At 44.9% G+C, this 15,653-nt stretch overlaps 1 protein-coding gene across 5 annotated transcripts in view; it reads right to left on the bottom strand.

Annotated features, from left to right (window-relative positions):
• Window positions 1-13,347, bottom strand: part of ZNF292 (zinc finger protein 292) — a 76,820-nt gene extending 63,473 nt beyond the window's left edge. The window contains exons 1-2 of one of the 5 annotated variants that reach the window (XM_084784208.1): window positions 13,271-13,336; window positions 13,128-13,156 (exon numbers count right to left, since the gene is read on the bottom strand). In XM_084784208.1, the coding sequence (XP_084640334.1) occupies window positions 13,128-13,156; window positions 13,271-13,310 (69 nt within the window). In that variant the 5' untranslated portion in view covers window positions 13,311-13,336. Of the gene's footprint in view, window positions 1-11,233; window positions 11,399-13,127 lie in introns of those variants that run through there. The other 4 variants (XM_084784211.1, XM_084784209.1, XM_084784210.1 and 1 more) reach the window with 4 other exon arrangements.
• Between the last annotated feature and the right edge of the window lie 2,306 nt (window positions 13,348-15,653).

Genomic DNA, 15,653 nt, shown 5'->3' on the forward strand with positions numbered 1-15,653 from the left:
CAAGAAGGGTGTCGCGACACACACCTGTGATCCCAACCCTCAATGGCTGAAGTATGGCTGTCTGCTTAGACTAACTGGTTTTTGCTTTCCAGCTGGTCCCACTAAAACATAACAGACATTAACTGTTATGGAAATATTTCATTTCATATCTCATTGACAATTTTAGGCGTTGATGACTAAGAACCATTCTGCATAACTGTAAACCTACTAGAGTGAGGAAAAAGCACCATGGTAGTTTCCTCTTCTTAACATTAAGGCTGGGTTCCACGGACTACAAATATCATGTATAGGACACGGTGATGTGGAACAGTATTTGCTTTTGTGAATAAAGACACTATAATTCATTTTAGCTCACTGTATCTAGGTCCAATAACAACAACAACAAAGAAACTTAGGTGGGAAAGTTTCACAAAACCATTAATTACAAGTTGCCATAAATATGTAAAAAGGATCTTTAGGTTTACTAGCCCTTCTGCCTCAACCTCAAGTATGCTCCACTATGCCTAGCCATAAACTACTTCCTCCCTTTCTTCCCCTTGTTGGCTTGACCAATGGATTTATCTTTTTTTTTGCTTTTTGTTTTTGTTTTTCCAGACAAAGTTTCTCTGTGTAGCCTTGGCTGTCCTGGACTCCCTTTGTAGACCAGGCTGGCCTCGAACTCACAGTGATCCGCCTGCCTCTGCCTCCAGAGTGCTGGGATTACAGGCATGCGCCATCACACTCTGCCTGGATTTATTATTTTTATCTGAAGAAAACTCACGGGAATTGGTTTAGCTCTCAGTAGCCCATTCCTGTATTCCAGGACACTTGTCTTCTTTGAGCTACCCAATACTTCTCTTGGGAAAGACACGTTTGGAGAGAGTTGTACTTCTTTTCACTTCTCTTTTAAGCGTCTCATAGACTGGATTCTCTTGACAGGCAGCACAGACTTTCCTTTACATCACCTCCATGTCGGGAGTTATTTGTTTTTATATGCTGAATTATTTCTTATAAGTGCTTTTTCATCTTCCATTACATATCAAATAATCAGCAACACTCTAATTCAAAATGCAGCTCTCCATCAAACATCTCGCTTTCAGAATCATGACCAGAGAACTGTCTGGTTCTATGATGGATAGAAGAGCCTCCACCCACATTTCCCTTCAGGGTCTCCCCATAATATTATAGCCAGTTTTACTTCTGATAAAGTATCAGGAGCTGACGCGAGGTTGACCTCCAACGCATTCTACATCGCATTCATCTCCAGTCATTTCCATTTGGCTTTCCCAGATTTTGTCAATGTTAAACCTATCAAGCGCCTAACAACACGGCTGTACCATAAACCAGAGGCTGACCTTCACAACTCTGTTCTGGGAGTTTGTGTGCATATGCATACAGATGATTCTCCTCTCCCATACGAGTTACACAAACTACTGTCCTTTACTGGGGATGGAGAGATGGTAATTACTGGCCTCAAAGCAGCCAGTGTTTCCAAGTACCATATATGGTCAGCTTCTAAATTTCACTTGGTATTTCTTAAAGCTGGCCTTACACCGCACAACCTTTACATCATCACATGAGAAATCTTCGTTTCTTCTGCTGGGATAAAATGAACTGACAAGCAGGTCTTCCCACCTAATCAAGATAAGCCCTGCAGGTGTTTATTTATTTCACTGGTGATTCTACAAGATGACAATATTAGCCATCACAAGACCTGTGCCTGTGGCTTCTTCTCCATGCCCCCCCCTCACCCCCAGAGTTTCTCTGTGTAGTCCTGGCTGTCCTTGAACTAGCTCTGTAGATCAGGCTGGCCTACAGAGATCTGCCTACCTCTGCCTCCCAAGTGCTAGGATTAAAAGTTGTGGGCTGCAGCACACGGCTGCCTGTGGCTTCTTGACTTGAGGAGTAGCAGTGCAAACGGCTGTAAAGTGAGGGGGGTGGTATTTTGCTATGACAGACTGTCCTGGCTCTATCTATGAGGATGTTTCCAGGAAGAGTGCTTTCTGTCTATGAGAAGGTGGCAAAGTGGGTAGCAGCAACACAGAGATGAACCGGGTGTTGTTCTGCTACTGACTGGTTCAGACTGGAATGTAGCTTTGGGGCAGAGCAGAGAGCGGAGCACCGGGGCTGAGCTGCGGCAGGGGATGGAGGGAAGGTGAGAACACATCAACCAGGCAAGACAAGATAAAAGCACGGATGAGAATGCAGGGAATCTCTCCAAGCCAGGGTTTCTCTGCATAGCCTTGTCTGTCCTGGGCTTGCTTTGTAGCCTAGGTTGGCCTCAAACTCAGGGATCCACCTGCCTCTGCCTCCCCGGTGCTGGGATTAAAGGCGTGCACCACCACAGTTAGTCTCTAAAATCTCTCTCAAAACATCTTAAATAGTCAAATATCCCTTGAAAGTATCAATAGTAGCTCAATTTGCTGTGTATGTTCATCAGGTAAGAGGAAGACTAAAAAAAGAGGTCACAAAGGTACAAACAAACTTAAAGAATGTAAAAAATAAGCCCAGTGCTCTTATAAGTCAGCGCTCTTAACCTCGAGCCATCTCTCCAGTCCCCTCCTATTGTCTTTTGTGAGAAAGTCTTGCTAAATGCTAAATCGGCCTCTGGGGCCTAGAACTTTACTTTCTTTCTTTTTAAGGTTACTTGCGGGCTGGGCGCAGCTGAGTGGCCCACATCTTTAATCGCAGCACTTGGGAGGAAGAGGCAGGTGGATCTCTGTAAGTTGGAGGCCAGCCTGGTCTACAAAGCGAGTCCAGGACAGCCAGGACTACACAGAGAAACCCTGTCCCTTAAAAAAAAAAAATTTCCTTGGGGGGGGTGGAGAGTTGGCATGAGGTGGGTAGAGCTTGAGGACAACATGATAATAAATCTTGGAATAAACATGTAATACTTAGAGATCATTAATTTTTAATGCAAAATTAAAGGGTAAAGTAATATTTTTCTTCTGCGGTACAACCAGGAAGTATTCAGGGAGCCACAGTTCTTGGGAGGCGGAGACTAGAGGAGCAGCTCAGAGTCATCCTCCCTTCCACTGCACAGCAAGCTCTAGGTTACACGGACACTTTCCCTGTTCTCTGTAAAGTTTCCTAGGGGCTGAGGGTGTAAACCCCAGGTTTGGCTCTCAGGCACTGGAAAAATCAATAAATAAACCAAGAAACAAAGGTACAAAGGGCAGCACAGAAAACATCTTCTCATCCCTTTTAATTTCAGACCAGAATGTACTAGGCAGCAGAAAGAAGTTCCCTTCTTTGCTAAAACTAACATAAGTACATTGTAGAAAGTGGGACTTAATGTCTTTAACATGCAAAACCACACTAATTATGAACATTTAAAGCATTTCCCATGAGCATTAAGTTTTTAAATTTTAAATGGCCTATTACTCCCTCAATACCTAAAGTAATTATCACTAATTAAGAAGGAAGCCATCTTATATTCTGATTTAATGTGTTCTTCGAATTGAAACAGCCTCTAATCATCAAAACCAGGCTGGCTTCTTAAGGAACATGCTTATGCAGTTTCAAACATGTTGCCCTTACATTTCTAGAAATTACAGACTAAAGCTTTGGTCCTGCTAGTTAAGTGCTCTGCAACTGAGTCACATCCCAGGAGTCCAGTGCTTTCTTCTGGGCTCCACAGGTACCAGGGATGCACATGATACACATACACATATGCACACAAAACACCCAAACACAGAAATAATCAAAACAAATTTAATAAGTAATAGCTTAGTCTCCAAAATATCTACCAATAATTACCTAATTAGACACAATCCCAGGCCACAATTATCAGGCAGAGTTTTGTTATTTGTTGTTGAGATTTTTGTTTTTGTTTTGTTGTTCTTGTTTGGGGGTGGGTTTGAGACAGTGTTTCCCTGTGTAGCCCTGGCTGTCTTGAACTCACGCTGTAGACCAGTTTGCCCTCAAACTCACAGAGATCTGCCGGTCTCTGCCTCCTGAGTGCTGGGATTAAAGGCGTGCACCACCACGTCCAGCTCTTTGGGTTTTTTTGGGGGGGGAGGTTCGGGGGCAGGATTTCACATCATAGTTTACACTGAGTGTTGAGACTACAAAGGTTAATCATTATACCCGATTCCTGTGTAATTTTAAAACACAAACCGAAAGACTTATATGATTTGCTATGAAATTATCTAGACAATATAGTTTCTGAGTGAAATGAATACACAGAAAACAACACAAGGCTGGGGGGTAGCTCAGTGGTAAAGTGTTTGCCAAGCACAACAAAACAACAGAAACAAAAGCAAGGTACAAGGTAGAGTATGTTACCTTTAACTAAGATCTGAACAAAAACGAACAGATACATGTATGTACATAACACACACACACACACACACACACACACAGGAAGGAGACAAACTGAAAGATCAAGTTTTTATGTATCTTCTGGGGTCTGAATATTTGTGTTATCCATTTCAATGCACAATCATGTGTTGCTTAATAACAAGAATCCACCCTGAGAAATGCATCACAAGGCAGTTTTGTTGCTGTTGGTGCAGCTTATTTCATACTTCAGGCAGTCCTCTGCGATACTGACATACATAGTAGACGTTTCCAGTAAAAAGCAGCGAGCTAATGATAAAACAAATCTTTGGCAGGCCTGGTGACACCGGTTTGAAACCACAGTTGCTGGGGAGTTGGGTGAGGGGTGTGAAACAGGATTAACAGTTCAAGGTCTAGTCCAGTGGTAAAGGAGCTTACTTTCAAGCCTGACACCTTAGTTCACTGCTGGAAGCCACAAGGTGAAAGGAGACTACTATCACAAGCTGTCCTCACGCTCTACACCCATGCCTGCTCTCCACCCACCCCACACCCCACACCCCACGGAAGTAATCTTTAAAAGAAAGCAAGCACAGTTCTAGGCCCCAGAGGCTGATTTAGCAAGACTTTCTCACAAAAGACAAAAGGAGAGGACTGGAGAGATGGCTCAGAGGTTAAGAGCGCTGACTGCTCTTCCAGAGGTCCTGAGTTCAATTCCCAGCAACTACATGGTGGCTCACACTATCTGTAATGTGATCTGATGCCCTCTTCTGGCAAGCAGGTAGATGTACAGCAGACAGAGCACTGAATACATAATAATAAATTAATTAATTTTTTAAAAGACAAAAGGAAAGGACTAGGGACATGGCTCAGTGGTAGAACGCTGGCTTAGATGGCAGGACTAGGGACATGGCTCAGCGGTAGAATGCTGGCTTAGATGGCAGGAGGTCCTAGTTTCAATTCTGAGTATTTTGTTATTTAATGGTACACAATGTCCTGACATCTGACAGTCACAATGAAGTGGCTCTTCCAGAGGTCCTGAGAGCAATTCTCAGCAACCACCTGGTGGCTCACAACCTAATGTGATCTGATGCCCCTTCTGAGCTGCAGGTGTACAAGCAGGCAGAGCACTGTATACATAATAATAAAAAATCTTTTTTTTTAAGTGCTTATTTAAGCTGGCAGAGGCAGGTGGATCGCTGTGAGTTTAAGGCCAGCCTGGTCTACAAAGTGAGTATAGGACAGCCAGGGATACACAAGAGAAACCCTGTCTCAGCAAAACAAAAAATAAAAACAAAACCCAAGTCATTAGAATAAGGAAAACCGTGTGTGTGTGTGTGTATGTGTGTGTGTGTGTGTGTGTGTTTGAATGATACAAATTTAAAACTCCAATTCAACCTTTAAAACAGAGGTTAGGCAGGGGCTGTAGCTCAGTGATGCACTGTTGTTAGCAAACATTATACACAGACAAACCGCTGTTGAACCACTAAATTTGCTTCCTTTTTAGTGAATAATTATCTTAAAGTGCCTTTAAGAACCCTGCTGGAATGTTTCTATTTAAATTCCCAAGCAAATAACTTTCCATTATACTGTATTCATCTTAGAAATTAAAAATACGGGCCATGCATGGGCACGCACGCCTTTAATCCCAACACTCAGGAGGCAGAAGCAGGTGGATCACTGTGAGTTCAAGGCCAGCCTGGTCTACAAAGTGATCCGGGACAGCCAAGGCTACGCAGAAAAACCCTGTCTCGGAAAAAAAAAAAAAAAAAAAAAAAAAAAAAAAAAGAAAGAAAGAAATTAAAAATACAAATCACATTTAAGATTACTTATCTGTCTTTCAGAGACTGTAAGGTACTTGAAACAAGGAAGCATGGCCACTGTCACCTGACCCATAACAGTCTGTACTAGCTCAGCAGAGCAAAGCACTCAAAAGGAACCATCTAGACAGCGTTTTAGATTAGTAACTAGAAAAATTATGCAAAAACAACATCAAGAGATTCTGTCTGGAAATCTCATGATCTCACTGTAAGGCAGTGTTAAGAAAAATATGTAATATAATTAAATTATACAGTTGCATAAAAATTATTTTAAGCTAACTTTCAAAAAACAGGAAACATAAATATCTGCAACAGGCTCTCATTCACCCACGTCCACTACTCTGCGGTCCTCCCAGCAAGTGAACCTTGAGGGTCTGCCTCTCCACACCTGCACAGCAGGGAGAATGGCACAGTGGCCAGGGCCTTCCAGGTCAACTAGGGGTCATAAGCAAGGCCTCAGCTGTGTGTTCTCTGTATTCTCCAGCCCAACTCCCACTGAGCTAAGAATTCAAAATTTAAACAAATTCACTTTTAGCTCTCACATCACAGTTAACTGATGTTCCATAAGGAGTCAAAAAAACAAAAAACAAAAAAAGTACACTAGGAAAGAATACTGTCTTCAGCAAAGGAAACAAGACAATCCAACATCCATAAGGAAAAAAGTCAAGCCGGCTCCTTACTCTCACTATATACAAAAGAACTCAAAACCCAGTATAAAAAAGACTGGGCAATGCCGGGCGTGGTGGCGGACGCCTTTAATCCCAGCACTCAGGAGGCAGAGGCAGGCAGATTGCTGTGAGTTCGAGGCCAGCCTGATCTGTCTACAAAGTGAGTCCAGAGAAACCCTGCCTTGAAGAAGAAGAAGAAGAACAACAACAACAACAACAAAAGACTGGGCAAGGCCGTTTTGGATATAACCTAAAAGCAAAATTAGGTGATCTAGTGAGCTAAGAGCCTTTGCAGACCTTCTGTACAGGAGAGCAACAAGATGAAGAGCCTGCTGGATGAAGAGGGAAGAGGTTTACAAGCTATACTTCTAACAAGGGGTTCAGATCCAGAATATAAGCAATTCAAACAAAAAAAGAAAAAACAACTAAAAATGATCTAACTCATAAATGATCGAAAAGGGGCTGGAGAGATGGCTCGGTGGTTAGGAGCACTGTCTGTTCTTCCTAAAGGACCTGGGTTCAACTCCCAGCACCCACATGGCAGCTCGCAACCAACTGTCTGTGACTCTAGTTCCAGGGCTCTGACACCCTCACACCAATGCACATAAGTAAAATTAAGTAAAATTTTAAAAAAGATTTAAAAATAAATGGTCAAAAAACAAAGAACCAAGAATCTTCTCAGAAGGATGCATATTAAAAACAAAAAATCCTGAAGCCGGGTGTAGTGACACATACACACCTTTAATCCTCCCGCTTGGGAGGCTGAGACAGGTGGATCTCCAGGCCAGCCGGGTCTACAAAACAGTCCCCGGCAGCCAGGGTTCTGTTACATAGAGAAACCCTGTCTCAAAAAACTGAAAACAAACAAACAAAAAACACAATGGCAAAAAAAATCTGAGCTTCACTAATTATCAGGAAAATAACAAGTAAAACCACAATGAGAACGCTGGGAATTCAGCTGGATGATAATGCAAAAACATGGGCTGACTAGAGCATGAAGTAAAGTTAAACACACCCAACGTGGAAACAAAATAACTTCAGGCATACAGAATCAGAACTGTGGAACTAGAGACTGGGGAAAGAGAGGACAAACAGAACGTATTTAATAGTGCAACGTTGGGGCTGGAGAGGTGGCTCAGCGGTTAAGAGCACTGTCTGCTCTTCCAGAGGTCCTGAGTTCAATTCCCAGCACCCACACAATGGCTCACAACCATCTATAATGAGATCTAGTGCCGTCTTCTGGCACGAAGACATACATGTACGCATAGCACTGTATACATAATAATAAATAAGTATTTTTTTAAATACTGCAAAGTTACAATTAGGAATAGGATGCTCCATTACATGTTAGAGTAACAGGAATTGTCTAGGTGTTTTTGAAAGATAGCTAGCTGGAATCAGGAATATAGAATAGTTTCATCACAAAGAAGTTACTGGTGTTATGAATAGAGCTGTCAATTACCCCGACTCAATCATTACAGAATGCACCCAAGCACAACAGTAACATATTGTCCCAAACACATGTGCAATTACTTAGAGTCAAGACAGAAAGAAAGCCACCCATGCTGGTACCTACGTACGTTCCAGCACTTAGAGCAGGCAGAGACAGGAAGATCAAGGCCAGCCTGAGTACATTTTGATTTTTTTGTTGTTGTTTTGTTTTCTGAAACAGAGTTTCTCTGTGTAGCCTTGACTGTCCTGGACTCACTTTGTAGACCAGGCTGGCCTCGAACTGACACCGATCTGCCTGCCTCTGCCTCCCCAGTGCTGGGATTAAAGGTTTGTTTGTTTAAAGATGAAAGGAAAAGGAAGAAAAAAGAGAAAGGGAAAAGAAAAGGAAAAATGGTAATTGCATTTTATTATTGGGGTTTGGTTTTGGTTTTGGTTTTGGTTTTTCAAGACAGAGTTTCTCTGTATAGCCTTGGCTGTCCTGGACTCACTTTGTAGACCAGGCAGGCCTGGAACTCACAGCGATCTGCCTGCCTCTGCCTCCTGAGTGCTGGGATTAACGGCGTGAGCTACCACACCCAGTTTCATTACTAGGTTTTGTTGTTGTTCTGAGACAGGTTCACCAGGCTAGCCTAGTGTCAATCTTCTTGCCTCAGATTCTAGAACATGAGGGCCTGGCTTAGCTTAGAATGTAGGGCTGTCGGTATGGCTCTACAGGTAAAGATGCTTCTTGCCACACAAACCTGATGATATGAAACTGATCCTGGATCCCACTGTGAAGTTCAATCCAATCTTGAAGGCAGTCGTCTGACCATCATACACACGCACACACACATACAAACATACTACTACTACAACAACAGCAACTTAAAGATTACAAACATGGCTGCAGAAATGGGCTCCTGTTGCTCTTGAAGGACTGTGGTAGGCTCTCAGCAACCACATCCGGGTTAACAACTGTCTGCAACTCAGGTCTTGTATGTCCTTATCACAGATAAGCAGCACTAAGGGAAGCAGGAGTGTTAAACACACAGGGTGGGTCCTTCAGTGGAAGAGGTGCTGCATACATAACCTGTCACCTACCCAGAAGGATGAGAGGTAATGTCAGGTGACCTTTGCACTATCAAGACCACACCAAATCCTACCCTGTTTTTTGTTGGTGGTGGTGGTGGTGGTGGTTTGGGGGTGGGGGGGTGGGGGCGTTGAGACATGGTTTATCTAAGAGTCCTGACTGTCCTAGAACTCACTTTGTAGACCAGGCTGTACTCAAACTCACAGAGATAAGCCTGCCTCTGCCTCCCAAGCGCTGAGATTAAAAGAATGCATCACCTCGCCTGCCCTCCTTCCCAGAGTCCTCCAGTGAGCGTGTCAATCTATAGAGCCTATCTTTATGAAAGCTGCCCTATGTACAAAGAGTTTAAATACAACCTCATCTTAAACTTTACTGTATACATGGAATTAAGCTAAGCACCACCAGGAAACTTTTCACAAAACAGTGCTGTGCTTAAATATGTCTAAAATAAACTACTTGGAGTCAGTCCCAAAGTTTAAAGCAATACCAGCAATTTAGTCCTGCTGAACCAAAATAATTTCCTGCCTCCCTTGGATTATTACTCAGCTGGCCATGAGAGACCCTCGGAAAATCCAAAGGATTTGACACTTTCCTCAGGCTTCTGAGGGCATCGGACACACACTGATACACACATATAAACGCAGGCAAAGCAAATACATGTAAGGTAAAGAGAGGCCTTTAAAAGTATTTTTAAATAATATATAAATAAAAATAGGACTAGCAAGATGGCCCAGCCAGTAAAAGGCTGAGTTTGGCCGGGCGTGGTGGCGCACGCCTTTAATCCCAGCACTCGGGAGGCAGAGGCAGGCGGATCGCTGTGAGTTCGAGGCCAGCCTGGACTACAAAGCGAGTCTAGGACAGCCAAGACTACACAGAGAAACCCTGTCTCGAAAAACCAAAAAAAAAAAAAAAAAAAAAAAAAAAAAAAAAAAAAAAAAGGCTGAGTTTGATCTCACAAGAACTCACAAGGTAGGAGAGAACTAACTCCTACAAGCTCACCTCCCCTCTGAGTGCTGTGGCACATGCACACACACACACACACACACACACAACAGAACAATCTCTAAATAAATAAACATAAAGTGAGAACTTTACAACAATGAGCCTCAATGCTGACAGAGTATTAGCTCTGAGATCCAGTGACTGAGAGAAGTTTAATTATCCTGCCTTTTTTGAACCATGTGAACAGCCCAGTTCTATGGGAGTAAGATGTAGATAAGGTAGAATTGTGATTCAGATTTAGAAAACAACATGCAGTTTCTAGCTTCTCCTACTTCTAACGTTAAATCTCATGTTAACTAAGGTAGATGTCCAGACACATCTGAGTTGGAGCCCAGCCCCCAGCCCTCTCTTCTGCCTTAGCTATAACCTGGAACTCATCACTGTGTAGCCCTACGTGGCCTCAAATCCCACCTGGCTGCCTCAGCCCCTCAAATGCAGGATTAGAGCTGTGCACCAATTCAATAGGTCACTTTTATACTTAATCATTTGGGGGTGGGGAGCGCAAATCAGCCTTTATGGTACATGCCTAGCACCCAGAGACATGGGGTTTGACCCTGGGATAAAACCCACTATCATAGGACTCACCAGTACTGGTGAGATGGAGACAGGAAAAGCAAAGATTTAAGGTCATCTTCCACTGAGTTTGAAGCTACATAAAACTGTCCTCAATATGAATTGTAATTTATTATTATTATAATTTTGGATTTTTGAAAACCACTAGCGATTATTTTGTTATTATTTGATTTTTGTTGGCAAAATAATAAATGATTTATGTAATTTAAGACTTATCACTTAATAAAACCAATATAGAAAATTACTTTTATTTTTTAAACTGTTTCATTCATTAAAAGTACCTTTAAGCTTGGTCTGCAAAGAGAGTCTAGGATAGCCAAGGCTACACAGAGAAACCCTGTCTTGAAAAACCAAAAATTAAAAATAAAAAAATAAAATAAAATAAAAAGTACCTTTAAGGCTGGGCAGTGGTGGTGCATGCCTTTCATCCCAGCACGGACTGGAGGAGGCAGAATCTGGGAGATCTCTGAGTTCAAGGCCAGCCTGGCCTACAGAGTAAGTTCCTAGACAAAGAAACCTTGTCTTGAAAAACCAAAAAAGAAAAAAAGAGTAACTTAAAAACTGGTGATGTTACCTAGCACACTAGATGCCCTCAGCTAAACCCTAGTACCATTTTAAACACACACAGACACACACAGACACACACAGACACACACAGACACACACAGACACACACACACACACACACACACACACACACACAGAGTGGCACTTTTATATCAATTACCAAAAAGAAAAAGAGCTCCATAGTCTTTACTGAAGGAGACTTCACTTTCCCCCAGTATTATTAATCCTTAAAACCATCGCTAGACTCTACTAAGAAATTCCCCCAAACTAAAGTAGACTTTATTATCCGCCCCCACCCCCAGGTTAAAAGGCTGTGGTAGCACAATTCGGTAAGCCCAGCACTTGGGATGGAGAGGCAGGACTACCCAAAATTCAATGCCAGCCAGGATTACACAGTAAGACTGTCAAAACAAACATCACCTCCCCCCAAAGTGGGCGCCACTTAACAAACAAATCCCAAAAAGTGGATTCCACTTATAAATGAAAGCCTTCTTATTCGTAGGTTATACTAAAATAATTTCTCGGGTTAATATGAGTTTTTCAATATAAGGATCAAATAAGGATGAGTGGGTACTTTCAGGGCAGAGGAAATAGCAAATTTCAAAAAGTGTTTACTACTAAGGTTTAAAACAATGACTCTATTAGGTTCCCTCCAGACCTATGACACTGTGCCTGATGAACTTTCTGACAAGTCACCCTAGATCCTAGAAAATTCTTTTTTAAATGAAAAACCACCAAATAACACATGGACATAAAGTGCATACAGCAAGAGATTCTACACTAGAAAGATAGATTTCAGAATCTGGAGACTAGCAAGTGAAAGTGCAACTCTGAAATCTTAAAATGCTCCACCATTGTTCAAACCTCAGTGTTTCTAAAACAAAAATCTCAACAATGACACATCCATTAGGTTCACCCTTAAGGTTTAAAAAACAAAAACAAAAACCTGCCCATTTCCTCCTCAACTAAGCAATGTTATCAATTTTCTCCATAGCAAGCAGCAGCTCCTTGGAGTTTCACACGTTAACTGGGGAGTCGTGGTTAAGACCCGTGGACCCAAACTGATTTCTATCATAGGCGAATTGCTACTAACATCCTAAACCCTAGTTAGAACATGCTGCTGAAAAGCAACGTCCTTGGGCAAGAAAAAGAATGGGAAGAGGTCTGAGTCTGACCCGCGCACCAATCCCTTGTCAACTAAGACACCCAACAGGAAAAGAACCCAAGAAATGTGGGGGTGGGGGTTGAAGGGTGGAGGGGTGTGGGGGGCCGGAAATCCTACTCTTCCGGAACGTAAAGGAGAAACCCGCACTGGAAAAGCCGCCCCCAGGGGACAGCCGACCATGGAACGGTGACAGCTCCTCTGCACCAGCGAGCAGCCACCAGCAACGGCCGCAGCGGCGTACGCCGCCACTCCCAGCTTGCAGGTCCGGCGGGATTGGCTCGGGAACATCAACAAAGACCCTCCGGTCGGAGCCTAACCCAGCAACAAAGGCTGGGCGACTGCGCGCACCGGCCAGGACCCGGGGGCCCGCCGCGCGACCGCCAGCCCCCGTGCTCGCGGCGCAGCTCCCTCGGGAGGGGCGGAGGGACGGGGGAGGGGAGCGTGCACGGATCCCGCCCGAGGCCGTCCGGCCCAGCCCCGGGGCCGCGGAACACAAAGGCGCGGACCGCCCGCGCTCCGGCCGCCCAGGCCCCGCGGAGGGGGGAGGGGCTCACCTGGCACAGCTGCCGGCAGTAGGCGGCGGCGGCCTCCACCGCGGGCTCCCGGCTCTCGCACAGCCGCCGCTCCAGCTCCTGCAGCCGCTCGCCCAGGCGCCGCAGCTCCGCCGCGCAGCCGCCGCCGCCGCCTCCGCCGCCGCCGCCGCTCAGGCGCTCCTGCTCGGCCTCGTCGTCCGCCATCTTCGCAGCCCGCTCCGTCGCGTACGCACCTGGGTCACGTGATAACACAATGCCACGTTCGGTGGGGTCACGTGCCGGGCGCGCTGGCACGCCTGGGCGCACGTACAAAAGGCCCCGGTGGCCGGGGTGCTGCGGCGAGCTGAGGCTTCGGCGGCGCCCGCGGCCCCGGGGACGAGCGCACAGCTGAGCGAGCCCGGGGTGCTCGCCCTGGGTGTCTGCAACCTTCCCAAGAACGTTCCCCCCTGGAAGCAGGCTCCCTAGGTGTTGGAGGCCACAAAGAAAACAATTGGGTCAGAAGAGAACGAGGTTCGGTTCTCATTCTGGAAAACCCGCTAAGCGAACACAAGAGAAGAATAGTTTGGCGAGGCTTCGAACAGACCGAAATAATGAGTGTCCAAGCTACGCGGGGTTGCTGTTGTTGTTTTCAAGACGCAAACGCTTTTCTAAAAATAAATCTGTTTTGCCATAGTTTAAGACGGCTACAAGAATCAACACCTAATGCAGGTTCTTGGAAGTAGGTCAAGGAAAAGAACACTATTAAGGATGCTGAAGTTAAAAAAAAAGGACACGGATGTCAATAAGTAAATACCAATAACATCCCCCCCCACACACACCCTTGGTGCTGCAAACCGGTGGCCTTCGAAACCGTATTTTACTCTGGAACACGAAAGTCATGAAGGCTTGCGTTAGGATTGTAGAAGAGGGCTCTGTGTTGTGTGCACCGTCGGAATCTCAGCAGCACTTGGTGGAGGCGTGGAGGCGGAGGCGGGAGGTTCAAAAGTTCATCGTTGCCTACATAGTAGCTCCTCCAGCGCATGACATAGGAGTCCCTAAAACAAACAAAATTTCAAAGGTCAGGAGGTTGGGCTCGGAAAATCAAAATGCTTAACCATAAATTTCATAAGCTAAATAGCAAGACACGTGTTTGGGTGTTGAGGATGTGACTGTTGGTAGGGAGCAGCCAGTCCACCGTACTGCATAAACCAGGCAAAAGACACGCAGCTGCCTGTTTAACCTCAGCACTGCCCAGGTAGAAGCCGGAGTGTCAGAAATTCAGCTGTGCTGCGTAGCCAGTTTCAGGCAAGCAAAATAAACAGACAAAACCCACAGCCCAATGTTAATATAAGAGGCAAGATGTCAACCGCGCAGGGTGGTGCACACCTGTGGTCCCAGCACTCAGGAAGGCAGAGGCCGGCTGATCGCTGTAAGTTCGAGGCCAGTCTGGTCTACAAAGTGAGTCCAGGACAGCCAAGGTTACACAAAGAAACCCTGTCTTGAAAAAAAGAAAGAAGAGAGGCAAGATGTCTATCTTAAACTGAATCTTTTATAAAAGAAAAAAGAAACAAAGAAACCAATAGTAGCCAGGCGGTGGTGGCGCACGCCTTTAATCCCAGCACTTGGGAGGCTGAGGGAGACAAATCTCTGAGTTTGAGGCCAGCCTGGTCTACAAAGCGAGTCCAAGACAGCCAACTGCGCTCAAACTCACAGCGGATCTCACAGCGATCCGCCTGCCTCTGCCTCCTGAGTGCTAGGATTACAGGCGTGCGCCATCACGCCCGGCTGAGATAGTCTTTTTACTATTATGTTCTGGCTGGCGTTTTTCCAAGTATAGTTATCTAAAGTAAAAATTCTGCCTGGTGAACGAGACATGGTGGCGCATACGTTTATTCCCAGCACTCAGGAGGCAGAGGCAGACCGATCTCTGAGTTCGAAGCCAGCCTGGTCTACAGAAAGAGTCCAGGACAGCCAGGGCTCTGTGTAACAGAGAAACCTTTTCTAAAACACACACACACACACACACACACACACACACACACACACACACACACACACACAAAACAAATTCTGCCTGACAGGAAGCTGAAGCTGAGGGTCTCCTGGTTCAATACAGTCTGCACTGAATTGTAATACCCTGTCTCAAAAAAAAAAAACCAAAAAAAAAAAAACAATTTTTTCAGGAAACTTATAATAAAGCCAGATGTGCCATAAATCTGCAATTCTAGTACTGGGGCAGTGGGGGCAGGAGGAGAGTAAGTGGGAAAGGTTCTTTAAACACTGTGTTCTCTCTCTCTCCTGTTGTTGTTATTGTTTTTCGAGACAGGGTTTCTCTGTGTAGCCTTGGCTTTACTGGACTCACTCTGTAGACCAGGCTGGCCTCGTACTCACAGAGATCCACCTGTCTCTGCCTCCCTAGTAGAGGCTTGGGCCACCGTGCCTGGCCAACATCTGTTCTTCTAATGTTTACTTATGCAAGAGCCCCGGGGAGCACCCTGAAGGGGAGAGGATTTCCCCTTCAGGTTTTAACAGTTCAAAAGACTTGAAAAAACAAAAGGAAGGCAGCTT

The sequence above is a fragment of the Acomys minous genome, assembly GCF_964271855.1.
Source record: "Acomys minous genome assembly, chromosome: 1".
NCBI lineage: Eukaryota > Metazoa > Chordata > Mammalia > Rodentia > Muridae > Acomys > Acomys minous.